A 26,951-nucleotide genomic window follows, 5' to 3' on the forward strand; every position below is an offset into this window, starting at 1 on the left:
GAAATGTTCCGAATTTGCAATAAAATGAAAATAGAAATTGAAAGTAACACAAACTCGAATCACTGGTAAAAATAAGACATTTTTCGTCCAAGCTTATGTTAAAATATCTTAATGAGTGATACCCATGTGCTTTATGGAAACTTCACTTTAAGAATAATTATGTTTTTCAGCTAAGTGCGTATGTTGTGATCTTTAAAACGATATTCATCTATAGGCTAGTGCACCATTTGCGACTAGTTCTATTATCTATAACATAAAACCACGCATTTTATGTTTATCTTTCATGTTTTCATCGGATATTTTCATTTTTTGTTTATAGTCAAAATGCTCACATTTTGACTATAAACAAAAAATGAAAATATCCGATGAAAACATGAAAGATAACCATGTGTGACTGTACAAAGTCAAGTCAAGTAAACTTCATTTAAAGTCAAAGTAGAAGTGAGCAGACATTTTGACTAGGCCATTCTACCTACATTGTAGTTGGTAGTAGAGATGATTCGATGTCAAACAGTAAGATAGTATATCAACTTGTTAGACCTCCACCATCTTAATTAACCTTCTGTTACATAGTGAACCAATGAGTGGGATTTAAGTTTTTGAAAATGGGTCATTTTTAATAATATTCAGAATTTAGATAGGTCATTCATTAAAATATATAATTTTTAAATTGTGCTTTTAGTTGGAAATTTTTTTATCTTCAAATCATATTACATCCAATTTATTATCAGAGGTGGATGTAGACAACAATAGCAGTAATGAGACCCATACTGCTACCACAATCTTCAAAAAAGAGATAATTAAAAACCATAAATCTGTGCTGTCCTCTTTCGGTCTTTCCACTGAAAACAATGAATGTGATCTATCATCTATGTACTGGATTCCTATACTCCACAACAGTCCATACAGGCAACGCTACATAGCAGGATCTGCAAAGCATACCACCAAACCCCTCTCAAAACTTTTAACTTCTATACTCACAGCTGTCGAAGAGGGTCTGCAGTCCTACCATATCAACACTTGTTACTCCTGTAGTGGTATTAAATTTATGTGGATCCTGAAAAATTTGAAATATCTTCTGGAAACCTAAAATTCAAGATTATTGTCAGAATACAATAGCATTAAAACCTTTGATTTTTCAACTCTTTATTCTTTTATTCCCTATACTTAGTTAAAATCCCAACTTAAAAACATTATACATCATTGTTACTGCAAAAAAGATGATACACCTAGATACAAATATGTAAGAGATTCCTTTGTAAAAACTAATTCCAAATCATTTTCCAAATATACCAAAGAATATGTTTTCAAAATGCTTGAATTTTTTATATACAACATAATAGTCCAGTGTGTTGGACACGTTTTTCAACAAAGGGTCAGTATTCCAATGGGAACAAATTGTTCTCCTCTACTTGCTGACCTATTTCTTCACTTTTATGAGGTTGACTATAGCTGATCTGACCCAAAAGAAGGAACATTGCTTAGCTAGATCCTTCAATCTCAGTTTCCACTATGTAGATGATGTATTATCGTTAAACAATCCTTGTTTTTGGGATTTGATACATAGCATCTACCCCAAAGAACTTCAGATAAAGGATACTACAGACACTGTGAAATTAGCCTCATATCTTGACCTACACTTAGTGGTCAATGGTAAAGGAAAACTATTGACCAAACTAAACAACAACTGCAGTGACTTTTCATTCTGTATTGTCAACTTTCCTTTCATCTGTTGCAATGTCCCATCAGCACCTGCATATGGAGTTTTAATATCACAACTAAAACGTTATGCCAGAGCTTGATATGCAGACTTTTTGTATTGGACTAGACTTCTTACAATTAGACTTCTGGAACAGGGTTATATTGCTACAAGATTGAGGTCATCACTACAGAAGTTTTATGGTCGTCATCATGAACTCATGGATCATTACAGTGTATCAATCTGCACCATGAAAACTGATTTGTTCATTGTGTCATAGTTTTCCTTTCCTCTTTCAACTAACCTTGACTTTACTTTTCATAAGCACTCGACATGTGTTTCTAGAAAAGCAGAGGACTCTAACCCTACGGTGCACCTGGTCCATGTTCTTGGAGTTGCTCATTTACTTTTGTTACTTTGTATGTATTATTTTGGTTATTTTATATTCTTTATTGTGTATGTCTGTTTTCCATGTCTGATCTTTGTTCCTGGATTACATTCTTTTGATTTCCGCTAGAATCTTGGTTCCGTTGATTACTCTTTAGCTGAGATAAATCATGTTACTTGATGATGTGGTGCTGCACCCTCTATATAACCCGATATATCATTTACTCTCAAATGACATTGAAACAATTTACATTAAAAGCATGAAAGAAAAATCTTAGAAAATTCAATTACTGGAGCTGTTTTCTTGTTTTGTTACCTTGCTTGACAGTCTTCTATTTTAAAAGATATGACACTCAATTAACATTCCCAAAAAAAACTGAAATCTGTCACTCTTTTAAATGATTTTTGTTTTTTATTTTTAGATTTTCTGATGTTTTTGTGAAAGAGAACATAATTGATGCAATGGAAAAGAGGCATCAGGAAGCCTTAAGAAAGAATTGGATTTTTCTGATGGATAATTTGATTTTAGATGATCTTTTGGATATAATGCAAGAAAAGGAAATATTTACCACAAACATGGCTGAGGAGGTCAATGTTAAAGCAACGAGAAAGGAGAAAGCAACACATTTCTTATTTACTTTGATCAGAAGGGGACCTAAAGCCTTTGACATTTTTATAGAAGCATTAAGAGAGACAGATCAGGGTTTCATAGCAGATAAAGTATTGACCAGTTTAAATGAAGAAATGGATACTAGTAGCTAGATAATTTCACAATCAATTTAGTATATGCACTCAATATTTTCTTTTTACCTTATCACTTTTTCGATAAAGTTTCCATAAATACACATGGATATACTTGTACATTTTTTTAATAAAATATCAGCTTTTAATTTTGTTTTTAACTATCGTCCCTTCTCCCCACTTTGCAGGGGACTTTAGCTTTTTGTCCTATCTATTACAAATTTGTTTATAGGCCGTAACTTTTGTGAGCCTTCAAGAATTTTAATGCATTTTGTACAGTTGAAGGTTTTAAGGGTAAGAAAGTTTTTTGTCAAAGGTCAAGGTCAAACTGACATAATAGGTATTTACTCAGTTTGGTCAAAATCCATTAAAAGAATATTTCTCACAAGTGTTTTAGAAAGTGGTTAAGTTACTTTATCTCCAAGCAATTTATATTGTTAATGAATGGATCATTAGAGGTTGAATATTAAATTGAACCTTATTGAAAAAGAGCTTGAAAGGGAAGAAATGGCATTCAGTACATCAAGGTAATACTAGGTGAACCTCATCTAAAATGGTGAAGTATACACCTGAGGCTCTAAAATATCCTGAATTGATAGGGGCACTTAGAAAAAATAGTAATTTGTTACTCATATTTGATCAAGCAGAATGAAGCCAAAAACATTTTTTTTCTTTACAATTTCCCATTTTAACAACAGTGGAGATTTTTAAGGGCCTTATCATAATGATCATTTCATCAATTGAAAGGTTTCTTTTTACCAATTATGACTTTAAAAAACAAAAAAAAAACATTGTTTGCAGGCACAGATTTTTCACAACAATTCAACATCCAAATTTTTGTTTTATTCTGTTAGTGCCCCAAACCTGAAATCATGAATCCACCCCTGGTTTGCTTCATTCAAGGACAACATCTCTTGTAAGGAGTCCTCCTACAATTTTAACTTGGAGACTTTTCAAGAGAAAGGCCTTTAAGCTGAAGATGAAAGGTTGACTTACTGGTAACCTAAAATCTCTGATAACGAGATACAACTTGTAACAAATACATATCTCCAACATCGGGTACAAGACAAATACAACATGTACAGCCTTGAAATGTTAGGACATCAAGGACTGATCTGCAAGTTCTTTTAGGTAATAATAATGACCATCCAGCAAATAAAAAACAAATTTATTTACATTGGAGGCTCATCCCAAGTACAACTTCATATATGTACCAGATATACCATTGTCATACATATTAATCTTTGTGAAACAATTAACTTATAGAAAGTAATGTTTTCATTGGTCATTTTAAAAAATTTGCAGTTTTGTATTTTGCATTGTCATTTAAATGAAGAACTGTTAATTTCTTTTTTCTATCTTAATTTTTCACACTCAAGTAGTTTTCATAACATCTTGGCAGAAAACCTTGTGTCACTTTGTAGGTTACAAAAATAAAAATGTTTGTTGAGCTGCTGCTAATGAAATGTTCTAATTTTGATCAATATGATAATGAATTTTCTACATAAACTTGTTTACAAAATTTTCTCTAATTTCAATCTTCCTTTTACATAAAGCTTATTTTGAGTACTTTTTTTTTTGTAAGTTGAAGGCTGAGTGGCCTAGATCCTTGGTATACCCCTGGTAACAGCTGTTAATTTCAGTTTTGTAAGCTTCCTGTCTGAAATTAGTTTTGTTAGTGTAGTTTAACGTTTTGGTTTTTTATTGTACCAGATCTTTTATCAAGACCAAAATGACATTAAAAATGTAACTATCAAGCATGAAATCTAGGGTAAACTGATGGTGAAAAACAAAGAATAATTGAACACTGTGGATTCTATCAATAAACTACTGTAATCAACCACACACACAGGAATGGTAAGCCTACTCCATCAATAAACCAAACATCAACACAGGTAGTGTATACCTCATGTTTTATGGTTTAAATATGAACCACCTGCATTGTATGTGGAGTTAGAAAATGTCGATGAGGTTGTTAATAACATTCCCTTCCACCATTGTGTCTATAATGTTGCTGTTTTGCCCTTTTTATAGTATGGACACTATTTCAGCTTGATACAGTTCAAAATTTTGATTGCAATAAAATATTTTATCAAACTCAAAGGGCTTTTTGGTATTTATTCATAAATGGACCAAGTCAAAACATTCGAAAAAATATCCTAGCCTTGCTTTGGTTGTATGATACCTTGTAAAACAATTTCCAAGAGATCCACTCACTGATAATCAAGTTATGGTCTGGACACAATAATATTCTTCTTTTTAGCACATTTCTAATTGTTAACACCCTCAAAATCAACCCCAGTCTTTCTTTTGTGGTATGACACCTACTGGTACAATTTCAGAGATTTTTACACTTAAAATAATTGTCTGGACATAATGAAAATGATGGTTTCAAACCCCTTTTAGCACCCTCATTCAAAAACCCTTCAAGTTTTAATCAAAAAAATTAATCCTAGTCTAGAACAATGTGGAACAATATCATGGACATCAAAATGCTTTTACTGGAGCAATGTAATTAAATTCTATAAAATGCTTGTTTTTACCCCAAATCAAGAACAATTGTGGCCATAAATCTATACCAACCTTCCTTTTGTGGTTTTGAACCTTGTTATAGAATTTTTTAGAGATCAACTAACTACTATTCAAGTTATGGCACAAAAATTAATTGTCTAAGGACAAGGACAGCACCAAACCATCATAAAAAAATAAATACTATAAAATACTGATAAAACAGCAGTTTATTGATCTTTTCTCATTATTATAAAAGGTAAAGTCGTTATAAATTAAATAATAGAAAAACAAAAACATATCAACATAAATAGCACTTGGCGACTTCTAACATATATCAGCAGTTACAATGGCAGACTAACATTAAATCTAGCACTATGAAACACATGATACAACATTACATGGAATATAAAACCATTGTCTATACTAATCAAATATAAGAGAATAATTGCTTGATCGTTATAAATGCTGATACGGTACTCTTAAATATACCAAAAGAGTGAAATAAGAACAAACACTTTTCCAAAATTTCTTAACAAAATGCAGTTATTAACAAGTTTCAATAGAAACTATATTTGCATAGATTAGTAAAGCATTTAGCTCAATAATTGCACAATATAGAAATGAGAATTAAACAGTAAACAAGTTCCTAAGCAATTTTTTAATGTATTACTTATTTTTTCATGATCATTGAAAATTGCATTAGCTGTCATTTTCGTAAAAAAAATTTCTGTTGAAATATGCCTTAATTCTACTATATTGCACTTTTCCTATATAATTTCATTCGATATCCACAAATAATATGTGTAAAATACTTGAAATAGGTGTCTATATATTTAATGTCTTGTAAGACAAAAAATTGACCTAGATAAATTTGTATACATGTGACTTCTGGTGACCTTAATCCACGCATGTGCTGTAAGGGTCGCTTTTTTAAAAAACAAATCTGATATCAAAGTGAAAGTGGTTAATCAATGGCAAGGAAGACCGTCGGACTCAAGCCGTAAAAGAAAAAAGTTCTAATATAATGCAAGGATTCTTTTGAAATTTACGTATTGTGATATAATGTGGCACAAATATGGTCAGTAACTGTCATTATTTATTTGAAAACTAATCAAGAAATAGATGAAATGGAATGTAAACAAGACACGTGCTTACCTGTGTATCTGTTATTGTTATATTTTTACCAAGGTTAAAAGTATTTTTAACCCAGGTTAATTTCCTGTGGCAATCTTCGGAAGTAATGGCAAAAAATAATTAGATCTGAGCTATCGATCTTCTTTGATTAAAAAAATCATTGTTTTTACAATATTCTGTAGGTATTATCGACATTTATTGCTTCAATTGCATTAGTACAAACTTATTTCATTTTATCAGCAAAATTCAGTAGAATCAAAACTGAACAAATCTGGCAGCTAATGCAGCTTTAATTATTTCACATAATACCTAAACAAAAAATATTAAAAAATGAAGTCCAGGCTAGAAACCCTACATTAAAGGAGATAAGTTATGTTATTGTTTTAGAGTATAACAATGGAATTTGATCTACTAATTAAGGATTAGACAGTCAATCAATAGAGTTATGCAGCTAAGGCAGTCTCAAAGGCTTTTTGTTTCTTTCCCTCAGCTAGACAGCTGATTGGAACTAATGGATGGTCAGTTCCCTGCAGGTATTTCTGAAGAGAAAAATAAAAGATATCTGTAAGGAGTGGATTATCTGAGCAGTTAAAATGCAATAATTGTATATTAACAAGTGATTAAAATTACAAATCAATCATTCAATGTCACATTACAGTGATGGTAAAAACACTACTAATTTTGAAGTTGCCAGGCACTTACCGACTCCAGGCCAAGGTTGTTAATTGCTTAAAAACATTTTTTTTTAAATATTGTAGTACGAAGACAATAACAGTGCACTGACTTTAAAACTTTCAAAAAGAATTCCGATCCATGGAGAAAGACATGCTACTATTAAAGCCTAAGCTGTGCAAAGGCTTTACATAAAGTCAGTACACAGTTATTTCCAAATTATTCCTCACAATAAAACCATCTCTATGATAAGCCAGTGAATGCTAATATATTTATAATTAAGTGTTATCTGACAGACTAAGTAAGCTAATCGGTTATTGATCTTTAACTGATGGATTTCATTCTTTTACCCAATTGTGCACATTTTTGAGTAAACTCTGAAAAATTTTTGTGCAATTTAGAGGAATTTTCATATTTTTGGTCAAATGTTTATGCTAATAAGAGGATTTTTTTGCATGGACAACATTGCAGGTTAGTTTCTTGAGTTCTATGCAATTAAGTGGAATCCACTTTACTGAGGGTACACAACTTCCTTAGTTACTTAATTTTAGACAACAGAACTTACATGTGCATAAGACATGGCATTTCTTTTCTCACTAGTGGATGTACCTTTACCCACCCAAACAAACAGAGATTTCTTTGTATCTAAGATGAACACATCCTAAAACGAAAAGTATAGAACAAATTTTTACTTTGAAGAATATTCAATTAATAAGATCGAGTATAAATCAGCCAGTACAAAAGTACATTTTCAAAATTAAAACTATGAAGATTTTTACTTCATATATCTAACTTCAAGAATACAAGATTATATTCTATATCATGTTAAAATTTATAAGTACAAAAATGTAGAATTACCAGTAATAGAAATGATGGTTATTACATCCATGAATTTCATGAACACAAGTGTTTCTCATGAGTATTGGAAAGATATGACACTGGGTAAAAAGCAGTACAAGTGTATAGTATCAAATGAAAAAAAAAGAAATACAATATCTTAAAAAAGTACCTTAGTATCAAAGTCTGCCAATGAAACAGACCCTGTTTTAGCCAGGGAGAATTTCATAGTACCACTGGCATCTGACAGTCTGAATAACTCTTTCTCCTTGTTAGCTGCTACATAACTTTTAGCATCATCTTCAAGATCATCCTCATTCAAAGCTTGGTAAAACTCATGCTATCAAGAGTGTAAGTTAACATATAAAATACATCACATGTTGCGTTAATATATCTTTCTGCCAAGGAAACACTTTAGTAACAGAATTGATGAAATGAAATATGCTTTCTCCATTTTAAGAAAATTCATACATTTTTAAATGGTATTAAATTTCTTGAGTGGTTTTGATTGTGTAAAGCTGCACACACAATATAAACAGTAACAGGTGTATGGTCTTTATTAAAGTTTACTCAAGTGTGCTGGAAATAAAACATGGTTATATTCTTGTTTGTTTCTTCAGATTGAAGTTTAAAAAATCTATTGCATGGGATGTAAGGCTGACAAATTGGCATATATGGAAAATTGTGACATCAACAGATCCTTGGGGAACCCTAACAAAGAATAGAGAAAGTCTTTCCCTAGTTAGGGGTTCAAATTAGTGGTAGTCTGAGGTCCCAGTCCCTCAATTTTGGACCTAGGGCCTTTGTAATTTACTTAGGTCATGGACCATTAACCCTTTTCCACTTTGTGGTGGACTTTTGCTTCTCTCAAGTGGACCAATTTTTTCAAACTTGGAAAAGTCCATGCTGTTCCACTCTTGAAAGTAAATTTGAACCCTTGCTAATTCCACATAATTTCACAAACAATGTATTTATTACAGAAACAGAATACTTCATTGTGAAGAGTTAAATATTATACTTCTTCAGTCTCAAAATTTACATTTCTAAGTTTCAACTGTTTTAATTGAGAAAAATATAGCCAGTGATTGAGTGCCAAGAAATTGTCTATTATAAACAATATTAAATTCAGTATGGATAAAAAGAGTAAGAACAAGAAATCTGTGAGCAATGGCTAAATAGTGATACCCCCACTTTTGATCATGATATAAGGAAAATAAACAAAGTCCTTGGTAAACAGGAAGTTGTCACACTTTTAAAAAAAAACAAATCTCCCCATAGGGCATATATACAGTTTAGTTTAGTTCAAACATATTTTATTTGCAAATAAACAAAGTTGGATTAGACAAGAGTTATTCCAACTCACATGGTCTTCTCCATACATGGAATATAACACATAATAAATTGTTGAACAAATAAACAAAGCCCTCGGTAAACAGGAAGTTGTTGTCTATTTTTTTTCCGAAAAATGTATCCCACAATACACCACACCTACAGAAAGAACATGTTCAAATTTCCAACCACTGTGATGAGTAACTGCGGAGAAAACTGTAACAGAAAGAAGTGTTATGCAAACATGGACAATGGTAAAACAGTATACCCCTCTCCTTTGGAGCAGAGATATAAAAACATTGATGTATACATTACATTAATCTCGCTACTTACATCTTTGGATGTAGAATCCTCTTCCAATACCTCTGAATTGGCTCTACCATTTCTATCACTCTTCAACTTAATACAATACTGCATGGCCTTAAACAAATACATTACATACTAATCGACTAAAGTAATTCTGTATTTTTTGGTAGTGTACTATTGTGATTGCGAAACAGTAGATCACCAGTTCAGACCCTCAATAGTATTTCAATACGATTTCTTTAAAGTTAATGTTTAAAGTGTATCAATATCCTGTCATAAAAGTACTTCAATAAAAACTACTTAAGTAATACATGTAGTACCACAGTTTCCAATTGACCTCTTTTATCAAAATAATGAGCACTCTTATGCTCCACAACCACAGCATCAGTATATTTTTTTTTTAATTTGTGTTGCTATGAACTTGTGGAATATGACATTTATAAAATGAAAATTAACTCAGCAAATTTGTTGAAAGATTAGCTATTCCCAATTTCCTATATCAATTTTTTAATATATATCAACAAATTTGCTGAATTAAGTTTCGTAATATAAAAGTTCATACCATTCCCAATTTCGAATGTTAATTTTTTTTATATATATAATTTGGGATCTTGATTTTAATACCTTCATTCTTTCATCTTTGTTAGATCCAGAACCATTCCACTGATATATTTGTTTACCCAAATCAAGAATGTATACGTCATCAGACTTTAAACGACTTGCATTTCTAGGAACCTGATAGTGACAAAAAGTATGTATCTTTATTTATCAACTAAATTTTATTGACCGATTATTTTCACAGTAAATAAATATGCATTTTCATACTTTAAATGTCCCTATCTTTAATGTACAACTGAAATAAATACAGTATTTAAAAAAATCACCCCTACCTAGAGATAGAAATTTCACTTCCACAGACCGTAGGACGTTTAAATTTTTAGTTTTGGCGAGACACATGTACTGAATAATGCAACTAAATAAAAATAACATTCCAAAGAGTTTTTTATCCACAATTTAACTCACCTCTGTTACTACAACTTTAGCCCTTGTACCACAAAAGTGTAAAAGTCTAGGCTCATATGTCTCTGGCAACACACGTCTGAAACCAGACTCTGCACCACCTTTCAAAATTCTGAAACAAAGGCTCATACTTAAACTGATATATTTTTTTTCAAATATTGTCGTTTTTTTGTAACTGATAAATAAAGGTCAAGGAAACAATTTCCCTGTTTTGTATATTAAATGTTATTTTTAATGTGAGACAATAAAGATTATCACATCTAAAGCACAATCTTACGTGATATCATCAAAATACGACTTGAAGAGGTCAGATTCATGACCCTGAACTTCTCTGTATTGTATTGGTTTATCATCAAGAAAGGTATCAAGCTCTACTGTTTTGTATGCTGCAGTACCATATTCATCCTGAAATTAAGCAACAAATAAATGGCATTAAATGATTAATAAGACATGGATGCAGATATTTAAACATTGTAAACAGGAAGTAGATGAGCAACCACACAGAATGTCTTATACACAGTACCATTCATTTTGCTAAAGCTGCATACCAAATTAAAAAAATATTTATCATAAATGTCTCTCTAGGTTTAAATAAGAAAAGCTGTTAAACCATACGCTCCTAAGACATAATAAAAATAATTCATATTAATTCTTTTTTTATTTATACTTAATCTAATTGTTGAATAAATAATTGAAAATTTTCTTCTTTGCAATAACAATCTTGAATATCACAGTTTTTTTGTGGTTTTGACAATAAGATAGATTATATTGACATGGCATGGTAGAATTTATACATCTATAGTTCAGTAACACCTATTACTTTTTAAGAATTAACTGCTAATGAATTGTACTAACTTTTCATAAAAATCAACACAACAAGAAATAGTTGAAACTGAAACTCATAATAAATATGTCAAAGAAAAGGAAATAATTATCTGTTTCGCAGAACATGTCAAAATAGTTTCAGTTGTTTTAATTTGGAGAAATGTACTGCACTGGGAAGTTAAACTTGTGAAGATTTTATGACACATCTCACTGTATGTAGTGCCAGTTTTTACTTCCTGTTACTATATAAGTAGCCTAACAACTATTCCTTACAATTAACTCAATAAGTACCTGTGAGCTGTACTGTCCTATCCAGAAATGGACATCATAACAGAGTTCATCACCACCCTCTTCTTTGTAAGTCTGCAGAAGATAAAATAAAATTCTCATGGAAATCTTGGGAGATATAGGTTTTTACATTGTAAAGAATACATTATTAAATTTCTCAAAGATAGCTAAATGACAGTATTTTAAGCACCAGCTTTAGAGAGTAGTTAAAATACTTTCATTTAATTTTCTCAATTGGATAAAATCAAGATAATCCATCCATGGTAATAATGTTAGACACTATTTCTCTAATTTCTTACAAATACAGAACATATAACTTAAGTTCAAATTTTCCCAACCTGTGTGTGTAAGATCACAAAGTCAAACAACTTATTACAAAAACATTACCATGAAATTCAAACTAATTATCTGTTGAGAACAATTAAATTAAATGTCAGATTATCAGTGTCAAGAGTTAAAGTTAAATTTGCCAAAAATAAGAGGAATGAGAGAGCCCATATTTTGAAGAACCATATTGTGACAATTTTATTGAATAAATTTCTGCTACTTATGTCAAAATGTACATTCACTCATAATTTATTTTTTTCTCCTAAACTCTTGGCCGTAGAATACTACCAAAGTCGTGATAGATTTAGTATTCAAGCTCAACATACATATTCAGGGACAAAATTACATTGTGATATTCACTTTTATAATGGTCCATAAAAATTTATGATTTTCCCAAACCATGACTCATACTGAAATCCAAAGAGTAAATATACTTATAGTATTTGTTTACATAATTTGTAAAAATACAAACAATTATCAAAATATGTGTTGTATAAAGTAATCTTACATTGAGAACTATGTAGGAATCACCATTGTAAAAGTTTCCATAGTCTTCTTTAGGCCATTCTGTCACCTTAAATTTCTGAAAAAGCATACTTCTATGAAAATGAACAATAAACATTGGAAACAACAGGAATGGTTTAACTTCAATTAAACTGGGCTTCATCAAAACATACTAATTAATTATATCTTAAGGGAACTAAATTGTTATAGTAATAATACATTTTGTTTTTTTCTGCATTTGTAAAATAATGGCAACAAAGACTTAAACTGATTAAGTTTTTGAGGTTGACAAAAATGTTTCAGAAATCTTTTGCATATTTCACATTCAGTAATTGTCTTTGAAACTATCCCATAGCATACTGTAATAGAAATACTTTGAGCAGGCTCACACAGAGAATAACCCCTGCTTCAGATTGACTTACATCACCCTGAAGTCACATGACCTGACATAAATTATTTTCCTTTCTGCACATCTATACATTAGATGCCAAACCTTCCTATAAATTTCTTATGATCCATTAATCAGCATATGTGCCACAATATGCTTTAAAGGAATCCATATGTTAAATCCTTAAGGTTGATTATTCAACTTTGAAGGCATTTGACAAAAATTATATTCCCTCGTGCACATAAAGTAAAATGCCAAATCTTCCCATAAAATATTAAATCTTCAAAATCTAATGAGCTATTAAGGAAAAAAAGGATTGTAGGTTACAGACCACCAATTCAACCAATGTGCATTTGGAACGTACGCAAAAATAGTCCTACGCAGAAATTACCCCTGTTCCTCATAGTGCTGTGAAAAAAGTTCTCATCTTATTTAAAAAATTTAAACAGTTTCTGAAAGGAAAAACATTTCTGTACATTTTATAGGTGCATTTTGCTTCTTGTGATGTGAAGCCTAATCTCCATAATGATTTTTAAATATACCCCTATCTTGTGAAAACACTGGGATTTCCCATGCTATTTATAGACCCTTCACTTCCGGTGACCAGTACTGCACTGCAAGTCTGCTAACCCCACATGCCATTCTGAGGATTGTGAGCTGACATATGTAGAATCATGCTGATATATAGTCATCTGCAGGTTAAAGTTAAGGTAAAGTCCAGAGAAGCCATTGAATATTGTGAAATTAGCATAGAAGCCTATGGGAAGTGGAATTAGTGGTTTTTAGCCTTAAGATGAAGCCATGGCAAAATGAAAAGTTTCTTGAAATAGCTTTAAACTACTTGAAGATCTTGTTAACTTTGCCATGAGAGGAATACACTACAAAAATCCTTCAAAATATGCATTTTTTTAAGTTATAGGTCCAAATTATGGAAAATTGGTCTTTTTGGCTGATTTTTATGTCCTATCTTGTAAAAAGTGTAGAAAATTTAGTAAAAATATCAAATATTAAACTTTGAGGGCTATATTTACCTAAATATGGTAGTAATAAGCACTTGAAATCAAGTTTTGTGTAGATTTGAGCAAAAATTAGGTTAGAAATGAGGAAAAACTCACTTTCATTACTGCGGTTAAGGCCATATAAGCATTCCCCTATGGCAACATGGAAAATCCATTATTGAGCACTTTTTTTGCTTTAGATGCCCTTTACTGGTCATGTTCTAATGTGAAAACACTGTATTTACAAATTTAAAGCCAAATATATCACCTTTTGTGAAAATTTAAAGATTTAGGATTTTGACATGTGATCAAGAAAAAGGGGGAGGCATGTCAGAAATAAATTTTTAAAAATAGACCAATTTCTCAGAAAATGATTACTTTTAAAACTATTTCTTCATTAATATTGTTAAAAAACAAGTTGTGATTGATATTTTTTATTTGAAAAGTCAGAAAAAGTTCTTTGCAAATATTTAATGCATTTCAGTATGGTAGAATATTTTCACTTTTTTGCTCGCACAACTTGGTTACCCTATATTCAAAAATCAAATATTTAAAAAAGTGCTTGTCACATTTCACTGAAACTTTGCAAATGCATTCAGTATGTGTGTAGGAAGATACCTGTATAGTTATTTATTTTTTCTAAGACAAAAAGTGACTCTGTAGGTTACAGACCACCAATTCAACCAATGTGCATTTGGAACGTACGCAAAAATAGTCCTACGCAGAAATTACCCCTGTTCCTCATAGTGCTGTGAAAAAAGTTCTCATCTTATTTAAAAAATTTAAACAGTTTCTGAAAGGAAAAACATTTCTGTACATTTTATAGGTGCATTTTGCTTCTTGTGATGTGAAGCCTAATCTCCATAATGATTTTTAAATATACCCCTATCTTGTGAAAACACTGGGATTTCCCATGCTATTTATAGACCCTTCACTTCCGGTGACCAGTACTGCACTGCAAGTCTGCTAACCCCACATGCCATTCTGAGGATTGTGAGCTGACATATGTAGAATCATGCTGATATATAGTCATCTGCAGGTTAAAGTTAAGGTAAAGTCCAGAGAAGCCATTGAATATTGTGAAATTAGCATAGAAGCCTATGGGAAGTGGAATTAGTGGTTTTTAGCCTACAAGATATGTGTACAAACAGACTGACTGGGTTATTCCTATATACCCTTTTGAATGACAGTACCTTTGGTTAATTTAGGAAGTAAAAAAAGCAATTACAACAGAATGCACCCATCAACAGCCTCACTGGCTAGATTTTTTTAAGTTACAAGTTTAATCACCTACACAATCATACATGTTTTTATCATACATTAAAACATCCTGTACAACTAACATGGGTATTGCCAAACTGCTTTATAATAAATTATCTATGTCTGACTTAGGGGTCAGTTTCTGTTCACACAAACAAATCACTAATCACTAGCATTTATCAGGCCAGAATTACATATCTATTGTAACATCAACATGCTGACTAGCATGTTATCTGATTTCCACCCATACTGTAAAATTTTAAACAAGTATATCAATGAATCAACTAATAGTGGAGGAACAAATATTTACTACAATTACTAAGATCTCCACTGACTAACACAGTACTTTATACCTACATGTAAGTAGGAGGATCAGGTCAAAATGTGTTAATGGTTATAGGGTAATACATCTAAGTACATGTATCAAAAAAAAAGATTATTTTACACTTGAATATACAGCTCCTAGTCAGTGTGATTGCAATTCAAATATTTTTTTCTGCTTCCCATAGGAAAATTTGGCACACCACACATCAGAAATCATTATGCAAAACTTTCAAATACATGTACCGTTATAGCTTTTCATTTGTAACAAGAAACATGGCACAAGAATTATCTGACCATACTATATAGCACTTAGGGCTAAATAGGGTTCAAATAAACATCTGAAAAATCAATGACCTTGCTGAGATTTAATGCCTTAGATTCCTTGCTATTTTCTGTAAGAATCAGGCAGTGGGTGAATCATGATGGAAAACCTCACAAGTCTTTCCATGAAATTTTATTCAAAATAATAACTGAAATTCAGAAATGGCATGCATTTTTTGTTTAAGTGTCAGTGATTTTGGTATGAATTACATGAAATGCATTGAAATATCATCAAAGGGAGATAACTCACTTCGCCATATCACTCTATTGTAAGTTTGAAGAACTTGACAAACAAACTGTCAAATTGTCTTCAACAGACCATATTCTTTGAGTTCACAGTGTCAAATTGTCTTCTGTTTTCAGAGCAGGATTTTTTTAGACAAAAAATAATATGCTTGGTTCCTGCTACCAACAAGAAAAAAAATGGGGTAGGTAGGTAGGGGAATCTTTTTTTTTTTCAAAAAACATTATACATTGAGTTAACGGGAAAACAATCTAGACTTTAAGGGTGCTTGAGCAAAATTGGCCATAAAATGTTTAGGGTAGGTAGGGTAGCAGGATACAGACGTAAGAACTTAAAAGTCCTAATTAAAGCATTTATGTAATCAAAGACAAGTTGACATCAGTATGTTAGTTTTATTACTCACCACAATTCTCCAGATCTGAAGACCAATTTTTGATCCTGCATTTTTCCATGCTGGTTCACTGGCTGCTGACTCCTCTGGAAAATGGATTTACAACAATGACAACAAGGATTTATTTCTCAAATAAAAAAAATTACCTACAACTCAATTATATCACTTTTACTGCTAGTACATGTACATATATTTATGTTAAGGGTTTAGCCAGGATTTTCCCCTGTCAAGGACAATAACTCTTATAAGACAGTGTCTGACAAATTTTATAACTGAAGACTTTTGTAGTCTTAAAAATAAGGATCATTTCAGCTATTGAAAGAATTTGGCTAAACCTAACAGTTTTAGAGATATTTGCAAAAAACTACTGTCTGACCCCTGTGTTCTATTTTTAGTAACAATGGCCATGTTTTTCGACAGATCAAAAAACCCCACATCAATTCTATGCAGGATACCAAAAGGAACACTTATACCGAATTTTGTTTCAATTGATAAAAAGGTGTCAGAGGAGATTTTTGAAAGAAATAACATTAAAAATAGCAAAAAACTTTGAAAAAGGGCAATAACTCCAACATGGCTTTATAGATTATAATGAAAATTTGACTGCAGATAGATCTCATCATGCTGAACACTTTTACCCATTCAAGATTGGACTTAACCTAACCATTTTGGAGATATATGCAAAAAACTATTGTCTGACCAATATGTTCTATTTTTAGTAACAGCGGTCATGTTTTTCGACAGATCAAAAATCCCCAAGAGTTCTATGCAGGAAACCCCAAGGGACATTTATATGAAATTTGGTTCCAATTGGTCAAGTAGTGCCAGAGGAGAAGATTTTTGAAAGAAATACATGTAACAAAAAATAGCAACAAGAGGCTTCCAGGAGCCTGAATCGCCCACCTGGTTGAATTTTGCCTTTCAAAGGCAATAAATTTAACAAGACGTCCAATAATAATTGACTCAAGAAGTCTTTGTTAGAGCTGATCATAAGGATCATTTCAACAATTGAAAGTTTCTTTTAATCTATCATAGTTTTCAAGATACTGACAAAAAACTGTTAAAAAGCAAGTCATTTTTCCCCTTTCAAGGGGCAATAACTCTTACAAGGAGTCATCTGACTACTTTTATCCCTGAAGAGTTTTGTAGTCCTAATAAGGATCACTTCAGCTACTGAAAGAATTTGTCTAAACCTATTGGTTTTGGAGATACATGTGAAAAACTACTGTCTGACTGTTATGTTCTATTTTTAGTAACAACAGCCATGTTTTTTGACGATTCAAAAATCCCCACAGCAGTTCTATGCAGGATACCCCAAGGAACATTCATACAAAGTTTCGTTTTAATAGTATAAGTAGTATCAGAGAAGATTTTTGAAAAGAAATAACATTAAAAATAGCAAAAATCGTTGAAAAAGGGCAGTAACTCCAACATGGCTAAACAGATTAAAACCAAAATTTGACAAGAAATAGATCTCATCACGCTTAACACTTTTACTTGTGTCAGAATTTAGCTAAACCTAAGGATTTTGGAGATATATGCAAAAATCTGCTGTCTGACCCCTATGTTCTATTTTTAGTAAAGGCGGCCATGTTTTTCGACAGATCAAAAATCCCAGCATCAGTTCTATGCAGGCTATCCCAAGGAACATTCATAACGAATTTGGTTTCAATTGGTCAAGTAGCGTCAGAGAAGATTTTTGAAAGAAATAACATTAAAAATAGCAAAAATCATTGATAAAGGGCAATAACTCAAACATGGCTGAACGGATAAAAATCAAAACTTGACCAGAGATAGATCTCATCATGCTGAACACTTTAACCCTATCAGAATTTAGCAAAACCTAACAATTTTGGAGATATATGCGAAAAACTACTGTCTGACCACTATGTTCTATTTTTAGTAAAAGCGGCCATGTTTTGCGATGGATAAAAAATCCCCAATTCAGTTCTATGCAGGATTTCCCAAGAAACATTCATACCAAGTTTGGTTCCAATTGGTCATGTAGTTTCTGAGGAGAAGAGTCTTGAAAAATTGTTAACGACAATGGACGACAATGACAGACGTCAAATGATGGCAATAGCTCACATGGCCTTCGGCCAGGTGAGCTAAAAAGGGGCTTACAAACTTCAATCTATTAAAGTGCATGCACATGTAGTTCAACTGAAAAAGGTACTACAATGCTATAGTGATTGTCTCATTCATACACTACTACAGTAAAACCCATGCAATTTGCAAAATATATGTCCCAAAAATGTCAGTTCACACATTGTCCTGCATAAAAACTCCCATGGGGATTTTCAAAAGTTGGCAGGTATGTTAGTATTATAAATGTAGTGACATGCAGGTACATGGACCTAAATACACATAATGTATTGAGTTATGTCATGAAGCCAGCAAACAGAATAAGATTGTTTTCAAATTAAAAAAAAAGATGCTGAGTTTACTCTACACAATATGGATGATATGCATAATTGCAGTGAGATATGGTTTTGTATGATTGTACATACATGTATGTAGTACATGTAGTACCATATATGCACTAAAATAACAAATGTAGCGTTCAAACTGGTTTTAAACCAGGAAAAGGGTGGGACCCACCAAGTTCATCTGGGACTCACCTTCCTAAAAAGTGATGAGTCCAAGGACTCACCATGTAAAAATCCTAGTGAGAACCCTGAATGAAAATCATATGATATGACTTTTTTGTATCTTTTTGGACAAAATTGATCAGTCACCTGACAATTTGATTAGTCAATGACTAAAGTGACTAGCTCTAGATAAATCACTGTTTGGGCAATGTCAAACAAGGAATGACCCACCTTTAAATGTATAAATAAAAGTGAAAACAATTTGCAAATATCGGCAATTATGTCAGTAATTATAAATATTTTTCTAATATTAATTATGGCCCCGTGCAGGTCCGGGTGGTAAAAGAATAGGCCTGCAGCAGCGCTAAGCTTGTCGTAAAAGGCGACTGAATAGTGCTCAGAAACCTAGCCGGGGGCTAGGCGCTCTGCCCACAGAGCAACTGGGATGTGTGCCCCAGGTGGTGGAATGGGGTACCCCTGGCATGTTACATGCTGGGGTTGTCAGGCTATAATACGGAAAACCTGACCGCAAACCATAGTGGTGCACCGTGTTGGGAAAGATGCCACGTTCCTCGCACGTTAAAGAACCCTGCTGTGGTATTCAATAGGAGTAGGAACCTTTGCGCTCCGCCACAGGAGGCTAAATTGCCCGACCTTACCCACTTCCCCTTGTTCCAGTGGCAATCCAAATTTGTCGACCCTATTATCCTTGTGACCCATCCTTTTTTTCATTTCATGTTCATTTTATCATCCATTTCATGTTCATTGTCTGAATATAGCTGAAATATTGCTGCTCGGACGTTAAACCCTAACAAACAAACAAACAAAAATATTAATTATGAAACAAATCAAAAAATGGTAATATGGTCAGTCAGAACACTTTTTTTCCAACCAGTAAAAACTAGCAGTTTTAAGCAGCATTGCCATGTTTCCTTTGAGGACATAAACTTCACTTACTCTTAACATTCTTTTCTACATCTGAGCCAAACAGAGCTAGGTTAGAGTCTTTCCAGTCATACTGTTTCTGTTTGATCAATCCTACAAACGTAAATCTTTGATAAGTTTAAATTTCTTCCCGTGTAACATAGAAAACTCTTACCATAAGGAATATGAAAGAAAAAATGTTGAAATTTTACAGAACTTGAAACTGTGGAAGTATTTTGCACTGGAAAATGGAAAAAAAATTAACAGTTGACTTAAATTGACAATAAAAGAATTTTACAGAAGCATACTGAAACCAATTCAACAATATGCAAGAACAAATATATTTAAAACCTTGAAGTTTACTCTCAAATTTAATAATTCATTACTGATTTCCAAGAAGGCATATTAGGAATATAAAGGAAGATGAAGCCCAATATCTAAACAGCCTAACAAAAACTGCCTTCAGAAGTACACATTCATCAGATCCCAAATTTCCCCTTTAGTTTTGAATTCATCATTAATATGACATGTTTCAAAGGTCTTTAGACTACAGGCATGGTAAAACTTATATAAACACATGACTGACATCTCATAGACATATGGCCTGTCTTATTTCCTAATCAAAGATAAGATTTACCCATTTTCAATGACACCACAACAGAATTTTGCTCAATATAACTGTCACCATTTACTATTGGCAACACATAGACTACTTCTTTTAAAAAAATATGAAGATACTGGTCCTATCAATGCTAAACATGGAAACTCCATTTTATCAATGATAATGATGATTGTTTTACTAAGGACTGATATTTAACTCCTAAATATTGCTTGGGGGTAAATAATGAAACATAAATGGCCAGCCTGTGATAAAACAATGATAAAATGGAGTTAACACAATATATATCTTAATTATAGTCCTGATTTTAGTCAGATGTAACAACTAATAGGAGAATATGTGTATTGAATGAAACAAAACACATCTTTTCTTCTTATATCTGCCTCACAAACATTAATACAAATTAAATTTTCTAGCAAAAAATAAATAAAACAAACTGTAGAAAATTAAAATAATAATTATAATACCCTTACCAGTCATGGCGTCTGTTTCACAGTAAGCTGTAATAGAGAGTATAAAGATTAACAACTTCCTTTCCACTAAAGCTATTTCCTCCTAGTTTGATGTCCTTTTTGTAAGTTTACACAGAAAAAAAGTACTTCCAAGTGGAGGTTAAATACCTGTACATGTATGTACATGTAACACATGCTACAAGGCTAACTCAACTGTATCTGTTTACAGTTACAGGTATGAAAAAGCTAGTGTTTGTATTATGAAGCTGGAAGTAGACTAAAGCCAAGAAGTACAATATGTAACAGCCAGGCAGAAACAATTTTGTATGAAATACAACCAACCTGTGCAAATGCATTGTAAATTATAATTTAAAAAAAAGGCTTTAAAAAGTAAAGAAAACAAAATAAAAATAACTTAATATCAAAAAAACACTTAAAGCAGACAGAATCTAGGTGATCATGAAGTAAGGAATAACCCCACTCATACAGGAAGTTACATTGTATTAATGGATGATACTTGGAATTGCTAACAATATACATGTATGCCCTATCAACATAATTTATTTGGGGCAAAATTTTTGTGACCAACAATTTTCTCTTTCATTCCATATAATGACAAATGGGAATGTCCCACAAAACAGAAGTCGATACTGGACAGTACCTAAAATTCCTTACAATGTATGCCCCAACTATATAATGACACACACCAAATCCATCCATTGGAAGATAAAATTCAGATGGACAAGGTTATCACAATATACCATCCACTAATTAGAGGGGGTATTAAATTGACTGAAATACAAATGTAATTGACAATAATATTAATACAGATGGTTTGGTGTTTACACATATTAAAGACCTTCTGGTGATTTACTGTTTTTCATAGAGGTTATATGATGGTGCATTTGTTGTGTTTCACAATATCTGTCCATTTTTGTAACGATGACACCAAGTTGTATCAATAATGACAATGATTATTTAGATGTAACTTACCAAAATAAATATAGACATAAAATAGTGTGCAGCTGTTTTACATTAAATGGAAATATAAAGTAAAGATTTCCCCTTTAATATAATTAACAGCTGCTGATTGAGCCTACTACTGTTTGATTGCTTTATATATCATGATCAATAACTTTGATAATCTGATAAAAAAAAAATACCATCAGCTACATGTATAATCATAACCAAAAAATAGACAAATACATCCAGGAAGAATGTATACCATAAATAATATGGCCTTTGTTCTATAATCATTGCAGGAAAACTGATAAATGTCACAGTCTAGTTCAAAAAGTACCAGTATCATTTATTTTGAAATGTGCTTCCTTCCCTCAATTGTGAAATGACTCAGCATTGTACAGAGACAATACACTTCTTAACAAACTGAGTTATGATATGACTGATGCTAATACACCATTACTTCTAAACCCAAAAACATTTTGTACTAATCAGCTCAGTTATTGTGATTGATGTAAACCACCTGATGTTTAACTGCATGAAGTATCAACAAGGAGCCATAACCGAGTTCCCTTGTATATTTTTATTACACTCATATTTTTGTTAAGGGCCAGTCTAAATCCTTTGTTGATTTCTAAAGACAAATAAGAGAATCGCTTAAGAACCTAAAAGGTTGATAGACACTCATCAACAAAAGTTGCAGCAGAAAAGAGATATTTCACAATTAGAATCAGTGTAACAGGAGAGCATGGTTTGAAAATTATACCTCCAGCACCAAGGATCGATTCCTAGACCGTTCCATTACAAGCAAGCAACAAACTCATTTGGCTTAAGAATTTATCCTTTAGCCAAGTCAATTAACTGGCTATTGAAATCTCACTACCTACTATAACGCAGGTAGGGTGTCCTGCCACACTTCTCCAACCTCAAGAGTCCTTGTACGTGAGTGATTCTTAACAACTAGAACACAAGCTACACAAACCTTGTGTGTTTTTTATTTGGGCACTAAATGTAACAGGAGAGCATGATTTGACTAACGAATTTATACCTCTATCACCATGGATCAAACCCTAGAATGCTTAGTGACAAGCCAGCTACAAACTAATTTAGCTACAGAATTAACCCTTTAGCCAAGTCAATTGACTGGCTATCTAAATCTCACATATACCTACATTTGTACTACACAGGTAGGACGTCCTGTCACATCAGAAAAGAGTATTTCATGAGCTCTTACTATGTACATGTAAACTCTTACTTGGAATATTCTCATTTCATAAGAATTCTTCATTCACATCTGCCCATACAGTCTTAGAATCATAACAGAATCGCCACAGAATGTTAAATGATTTAGAAAAAGTTGTGCTTTCATATACATGCACGTGGGGTTCATGTATCAAGATGCCTTCAATGAAAGTGACTCACTCTTAGTACTGTCCCCCTACCCAATGGTTTGAAGCTCAAGTCGGTAGGTAGGGAAAGAAATTTATCATACTGAAATTTTTTGGAGAGGATGAAATGCAGAATTAAATGTATAAGGGATGTGACATATGCGAGGTAATAAGTCTCCATATACATGTATTTGATGACTTGTTATTATATTATCCTTATTTCCTTGTTGTATATGATGTTCTACAAAAAAAGTATATCAGTTATATCATTGATATTCTAATTTGTAATGATAATGTTCCATACATGTATCTTGAATCATAATGCATGTACATCTTTTTGCATCGTTTGTCAATATTTGATATATGGACACAAGAATTTGAAATTGATATCAAATGATCTAATAGAATGGAACAAACTGTTTATTTAATATCAAACAAAACCAACGATGTCAGACTAGAAACAATTACTAGTGAATTTTGACAGTGTTGTTGCTCGACCCATCATAACATCATAAGCACTTGGTATAGGTCTTAAGTTATTGTTTGTGTTACTGTTGAGTGTTTGCAAGAGCATCATTCAAAACTTCAAAAAACAAATATTTAAGTTTTTGATCAAAATTATGAAACACTGTAATTGCCTCTTTAAACAACCCTTTAAAATTTACTGAGAAAATTTACACGGATAGCTATTTGTCCAAGACTGGCACTTTTATCAAGGGTCAAATCATCGGGATGTATTCAAACACATCTTATAGATCTTTCCATGTGAATTTTGTCAAGAAATTGTAAAGTACAAAAATGTATGTTTACAACAAATGCCACAAATTTTGAAGTGTTCCTGTTATTTTGACAGAGGAACAGAACGTAAAGACTTAGCCTCATTGGCTGACCATCCATTATAATCACATTAAGTAAGTTGAGACGTAACACAAAAAACTCAGTCGTTATATTCCACTCACTATTGATTGTGAATCAGAGAGAATCGATGACAGTGAGGACTCGAATTATTCCAGTTAGCTAAGACGGCGCTTTAAAAAAAGATCAATTACCAGACTTTCCAGCGTTTTTACAACACGGATCGAGAAATGGGTAAAAGAATGTTGGAGCCCCAATCTTGGTCCACATAAAAAAAAATCTTTGGAGATTTGGCAATAAAAATAATTTTACTCCGGCCCTTCAAATCAGGTCGGTAGGTGAACGGCAAACAAACATATTTTTAATTTAATTTACAGCCAATTGTATCACAAAAGTGTTACAGCAAATAACAACAGAAATCGCTCACACGGTTACATGTATATGCCTCACTCTCTTCCCTAAAATACACATACAAAACCCCGAAAGTCATTCACATGGGAAAATAAAGTAAGAGGTGCACAATGGCATTGTGTGACAAAGAATATTATGTTTTATTGATTTCAATTCAGCGAATTTAGAGGATTTGCAGTCCCCCTAGTTACCCAAATTTGCATCAGGAAACCAAGTCATTTCAAAGAAAAATTGTATTTTGTGACAAGAGATGCACAATAGCATCATGTGACAACGAATGAAAGTTTTATCAAATTCTGTTTTGAGAATACAAAAATGTACATTTTGTGACATATTACAGGGCTCACGCCACTGGGCAATTCGGGAGAAATAGTCGCACTGGAGTCGCTCACTTAGCCTTCAGACGACACCAAAAACAAAGTGAAGTCTCCCTCTCGTTTTCAGACATCGCCCATGATCGGGACTGTACTCCGTCTTTTAGCAGTATTTTGACCAGAGTTATCTCTCTTCCAATAACATTCAAAAAAAAAAAAAAAATGGCACTCGTTTGAGAAAATAAATTGTAAAAATTTTCAGTTACAAGCATTTTAATCAGTTTTTTGTTTCAAATCTTTAAGACAGGATACGGAATGAACATTCTTTACTTCAGCTTATGATAATTATGTTTTACCATTTTTACCGTTCACATTTTGTTACGAATCCTGAAAATTTTCCATGTGAGTTCTTTGGACTTAAGTTAAGTTTATCTCAACTGATAATTCAGAAGAAAAAATGAAGCATTTCTTTTGATCTTAATGTTTCATAAGAGAACAGTTAATCTCCATTTAAGCTTGTGTCAAAAAAGTTTCCATCTTTCAGTAATAATTTTTAACATGATTATTGATACTCTTAGTCAACTTATATCAAGAGACTGAATACTTTGAACACGAAATCATTATAGATTAAGTGGGATCAGGAAAAAAACAGAACAAAATGAAAATTCCAACAGAATGTCACTGCCTGAAATTTTCTATTCCAGTGCTGCTCAAAAAGAACTAAATCAATAGGACAATGCAATGCAAGAAGCTTTGCTTTGCTCAATCATATATCAATTGTGCTGTAATAAATTTGGTAAGGGGTAGAGGTATACATTAGTAATTCAATTCATGAATATATGATACAGTCAATCATTCAGTCAGCTGGCTGATTTCATTTTGTCCAAAATATTTAGTTACTTACATATGTAGCTTAAAGAAAAAGTAACATTTATCTCAATAAAAGAAAATGAATATATCATTTAAAAATGCTTGCTTATATTGTGTGCATGTAGGTAACATATAACACATATGATTTTAAAAAGCATTATTAAATGATGCACGTACACATTCACTTCTCCCTAGTGTCTCTCTGAATGAGTCACTTCTCCCTGTTTTTCTCAAGTAGCTTGTGCCCTAATATTAGCATTCTTAAAAAGCATTACTACTGCATTTGGACTAAATAGCTACAGTTTTATTCATAACTCTTTAAAGTTCATCACTACCTTTTAACAAAATTGCTTACATGTACATGTATATGGCCATGGGTTTTATTTCACCACAACTTTCCTTCTGACTGCAAATATACATAAAGCATGGCTGGGCCTAGATACAGTGTGTAATTAAACTCAATTTCAAAATTTGTTTCTGTTTAATGTTAAAATCTTATCTTGATTTTGCTGTGAATTTTTTTTATCAATTCAGCAGACTGGTGTCATCTACTTAGTAGCATTTATAATGCATGATAAACACGATTTTCTAGTGAACTTACATTTGAGTCGAAATGTATCATGGAAAACAATGACATAAATGCATAGAATATAAAAAAAAAAACGACCTACCGGCTTGGGTGTTTCGTGCAGAAGGCAAAAGTGGCGGGAGTGATTAACAAAGAGAAACTAATACGGTTCGGACGTTTCCGGTTTTAAAACGGGGGTGCTGAGGGAATCTGCCTTCTAATGTTGAACTCATCCGGCTTTTTTTTCACTTAAAAAATCTTCTTGAATTTTGGATTACAAAAAGGGACATAACATCAGTTAAATGACTTATCATTTTAACTGGCATGGAGACTCCTCATTTCTGGGGGGCGGGGATATTTTTTTTCTGTAGAAAGGGATAAAAAAAGAGGGGGCACTTTTTTGCATTAGTTACATGTAGTTACAAGGTTTGACTGAAGGGCAGATACTTAGTGTATAGGAATCTTAGTAAAAATTATGATGCAAAAACAGAAA

The 26,951-nt window shown here is 32.3% G+C and overlaps 2 protein-coding genes across 6 annotated transcripts; one reads left to right on the top strand and one right to left on the bottom strand.

Annotated features, from left to right (window-relative positions):
- Nucleotides 1-7: 7 nt before the first annotated feature.
- On the top strand, nt 8-2,976 carry LOC148627118 (caspase-2-like). 3 transcript variants are annotated; one of them, XM_088567804.1, is made up of 2 exons: nt 8-65; nt 2,509-2,976. In XM_088567804.1, exon 2 carries the CDS (start codon nt 2,549-2,551, stop codon nt 2,846-2,848), a length of 300 nt encoding a protein of 99 aa, XP_088423930.1. In that variant the 5' UTR covers nt 8-65; nt 2,509-2,548; the 3' UTR covers nt 2,849-2,976. The 3 variants fall into 3 exon arrangements, with proteins under 3 accessions (XP_088423930.1, XP_088423940.1, XP_088423949.1); XM_088567814.1 differs by having other exon boundaries at nt 34-174; XM_088567823.1 differs by lacking the exon at nt 8-65 and adding an exon at nt 352-513.
- A 2,571-nt stretch (nt 2,977-5,547) lies between these two features.
- On the bottom strand, nt 5,548-26,655 carry LOC148627119 (gelsolin-like protein 2). 3 transcript variants are annotated; one of them, XM_088567765.1, is made up of 14 exons: nt 26,562-26,613; nt 23,626-23,681; nt 21,114-21,140; nt 20,055-20,135; nt 16,519-16,592; nt 12,585-12,659; nt 11,753-11,824; nt 10,914-11,041; nt 10,640-10,748; nt 10,241-10,351; nt 9,644-9,730; nt 8,154-8,321; nt 7,710-7,805; nt 5,548-7,011 (listed from the first exon to the last, which is right to left on the bottom strand). In XM_088567765.1, exons 3-14 carry the CDS (start codon nt 21,118-21,120, stop codon nt 6,916-6,918), a joined length of 1,104 nt encoding a protein of 367 aa, XP_088423891.1. In that variant the 5' UTR covers nt 21,121-21,140; nt 23,626-23,681; nt 26,562-26,613; the 3' UTR covers nt 5,548-6,915. The 3 variants fall into 3 exon arrangements, with proteins under 3 accessions (XP_088423891.1, XP_088423882.1, XP_088423902.1); XM_088567756.1 differs by lacking the exon at nt 23,626-23,681 and having other exon boundaries at nt 26,562-26,655; XM_088567776.1 differs by lacking the exon at nt 26,562-26,613 and having other exon boundaries at nt 23,656-23,677.
- Nucleotides 26,656-26,951: the final 296 nt, after the last annotated feature.

Source organism: Perna viridis, chromosome 1, assembly GCF_037379345.1.
Source record: "Perna viridis isolate PV_CMFRI_1.1 ecotype Kerala chromosome 1, ASM3737934v1, whole genome shotgun sequence".
NCBI lineage: Eukaryota > Metazoa > Mollusca > Bivalvia > Mytilida > Mytilidae > Perna > Perna viridis.

Coding starts and splice junctions, on each gene's coding strand:
- LOC148627118 (XM_088567804.1), top strand. CDS start 2,549: ATGGAAAAGAGGCATCAGGAAGCCTTAAGAAAGAATTGGATTTTTCTG.
- LOC148627119 (XM_088567756.1), bottom strand. Junction 10,352..10,639: donor CTAAAGTTGTAGTAACAGAG/GTGAGTTAAATT, acceptor TGTCACTATCAG/GTTCCTAGAAATGCAAGTCG. Junction 7,012..7,709: donor ATGCCATGTCTTATGCACAT/GTAAGTTCTGTT, acceptor TTTTCTCTTCAG/AAATACCTGCAGGGAACTGA.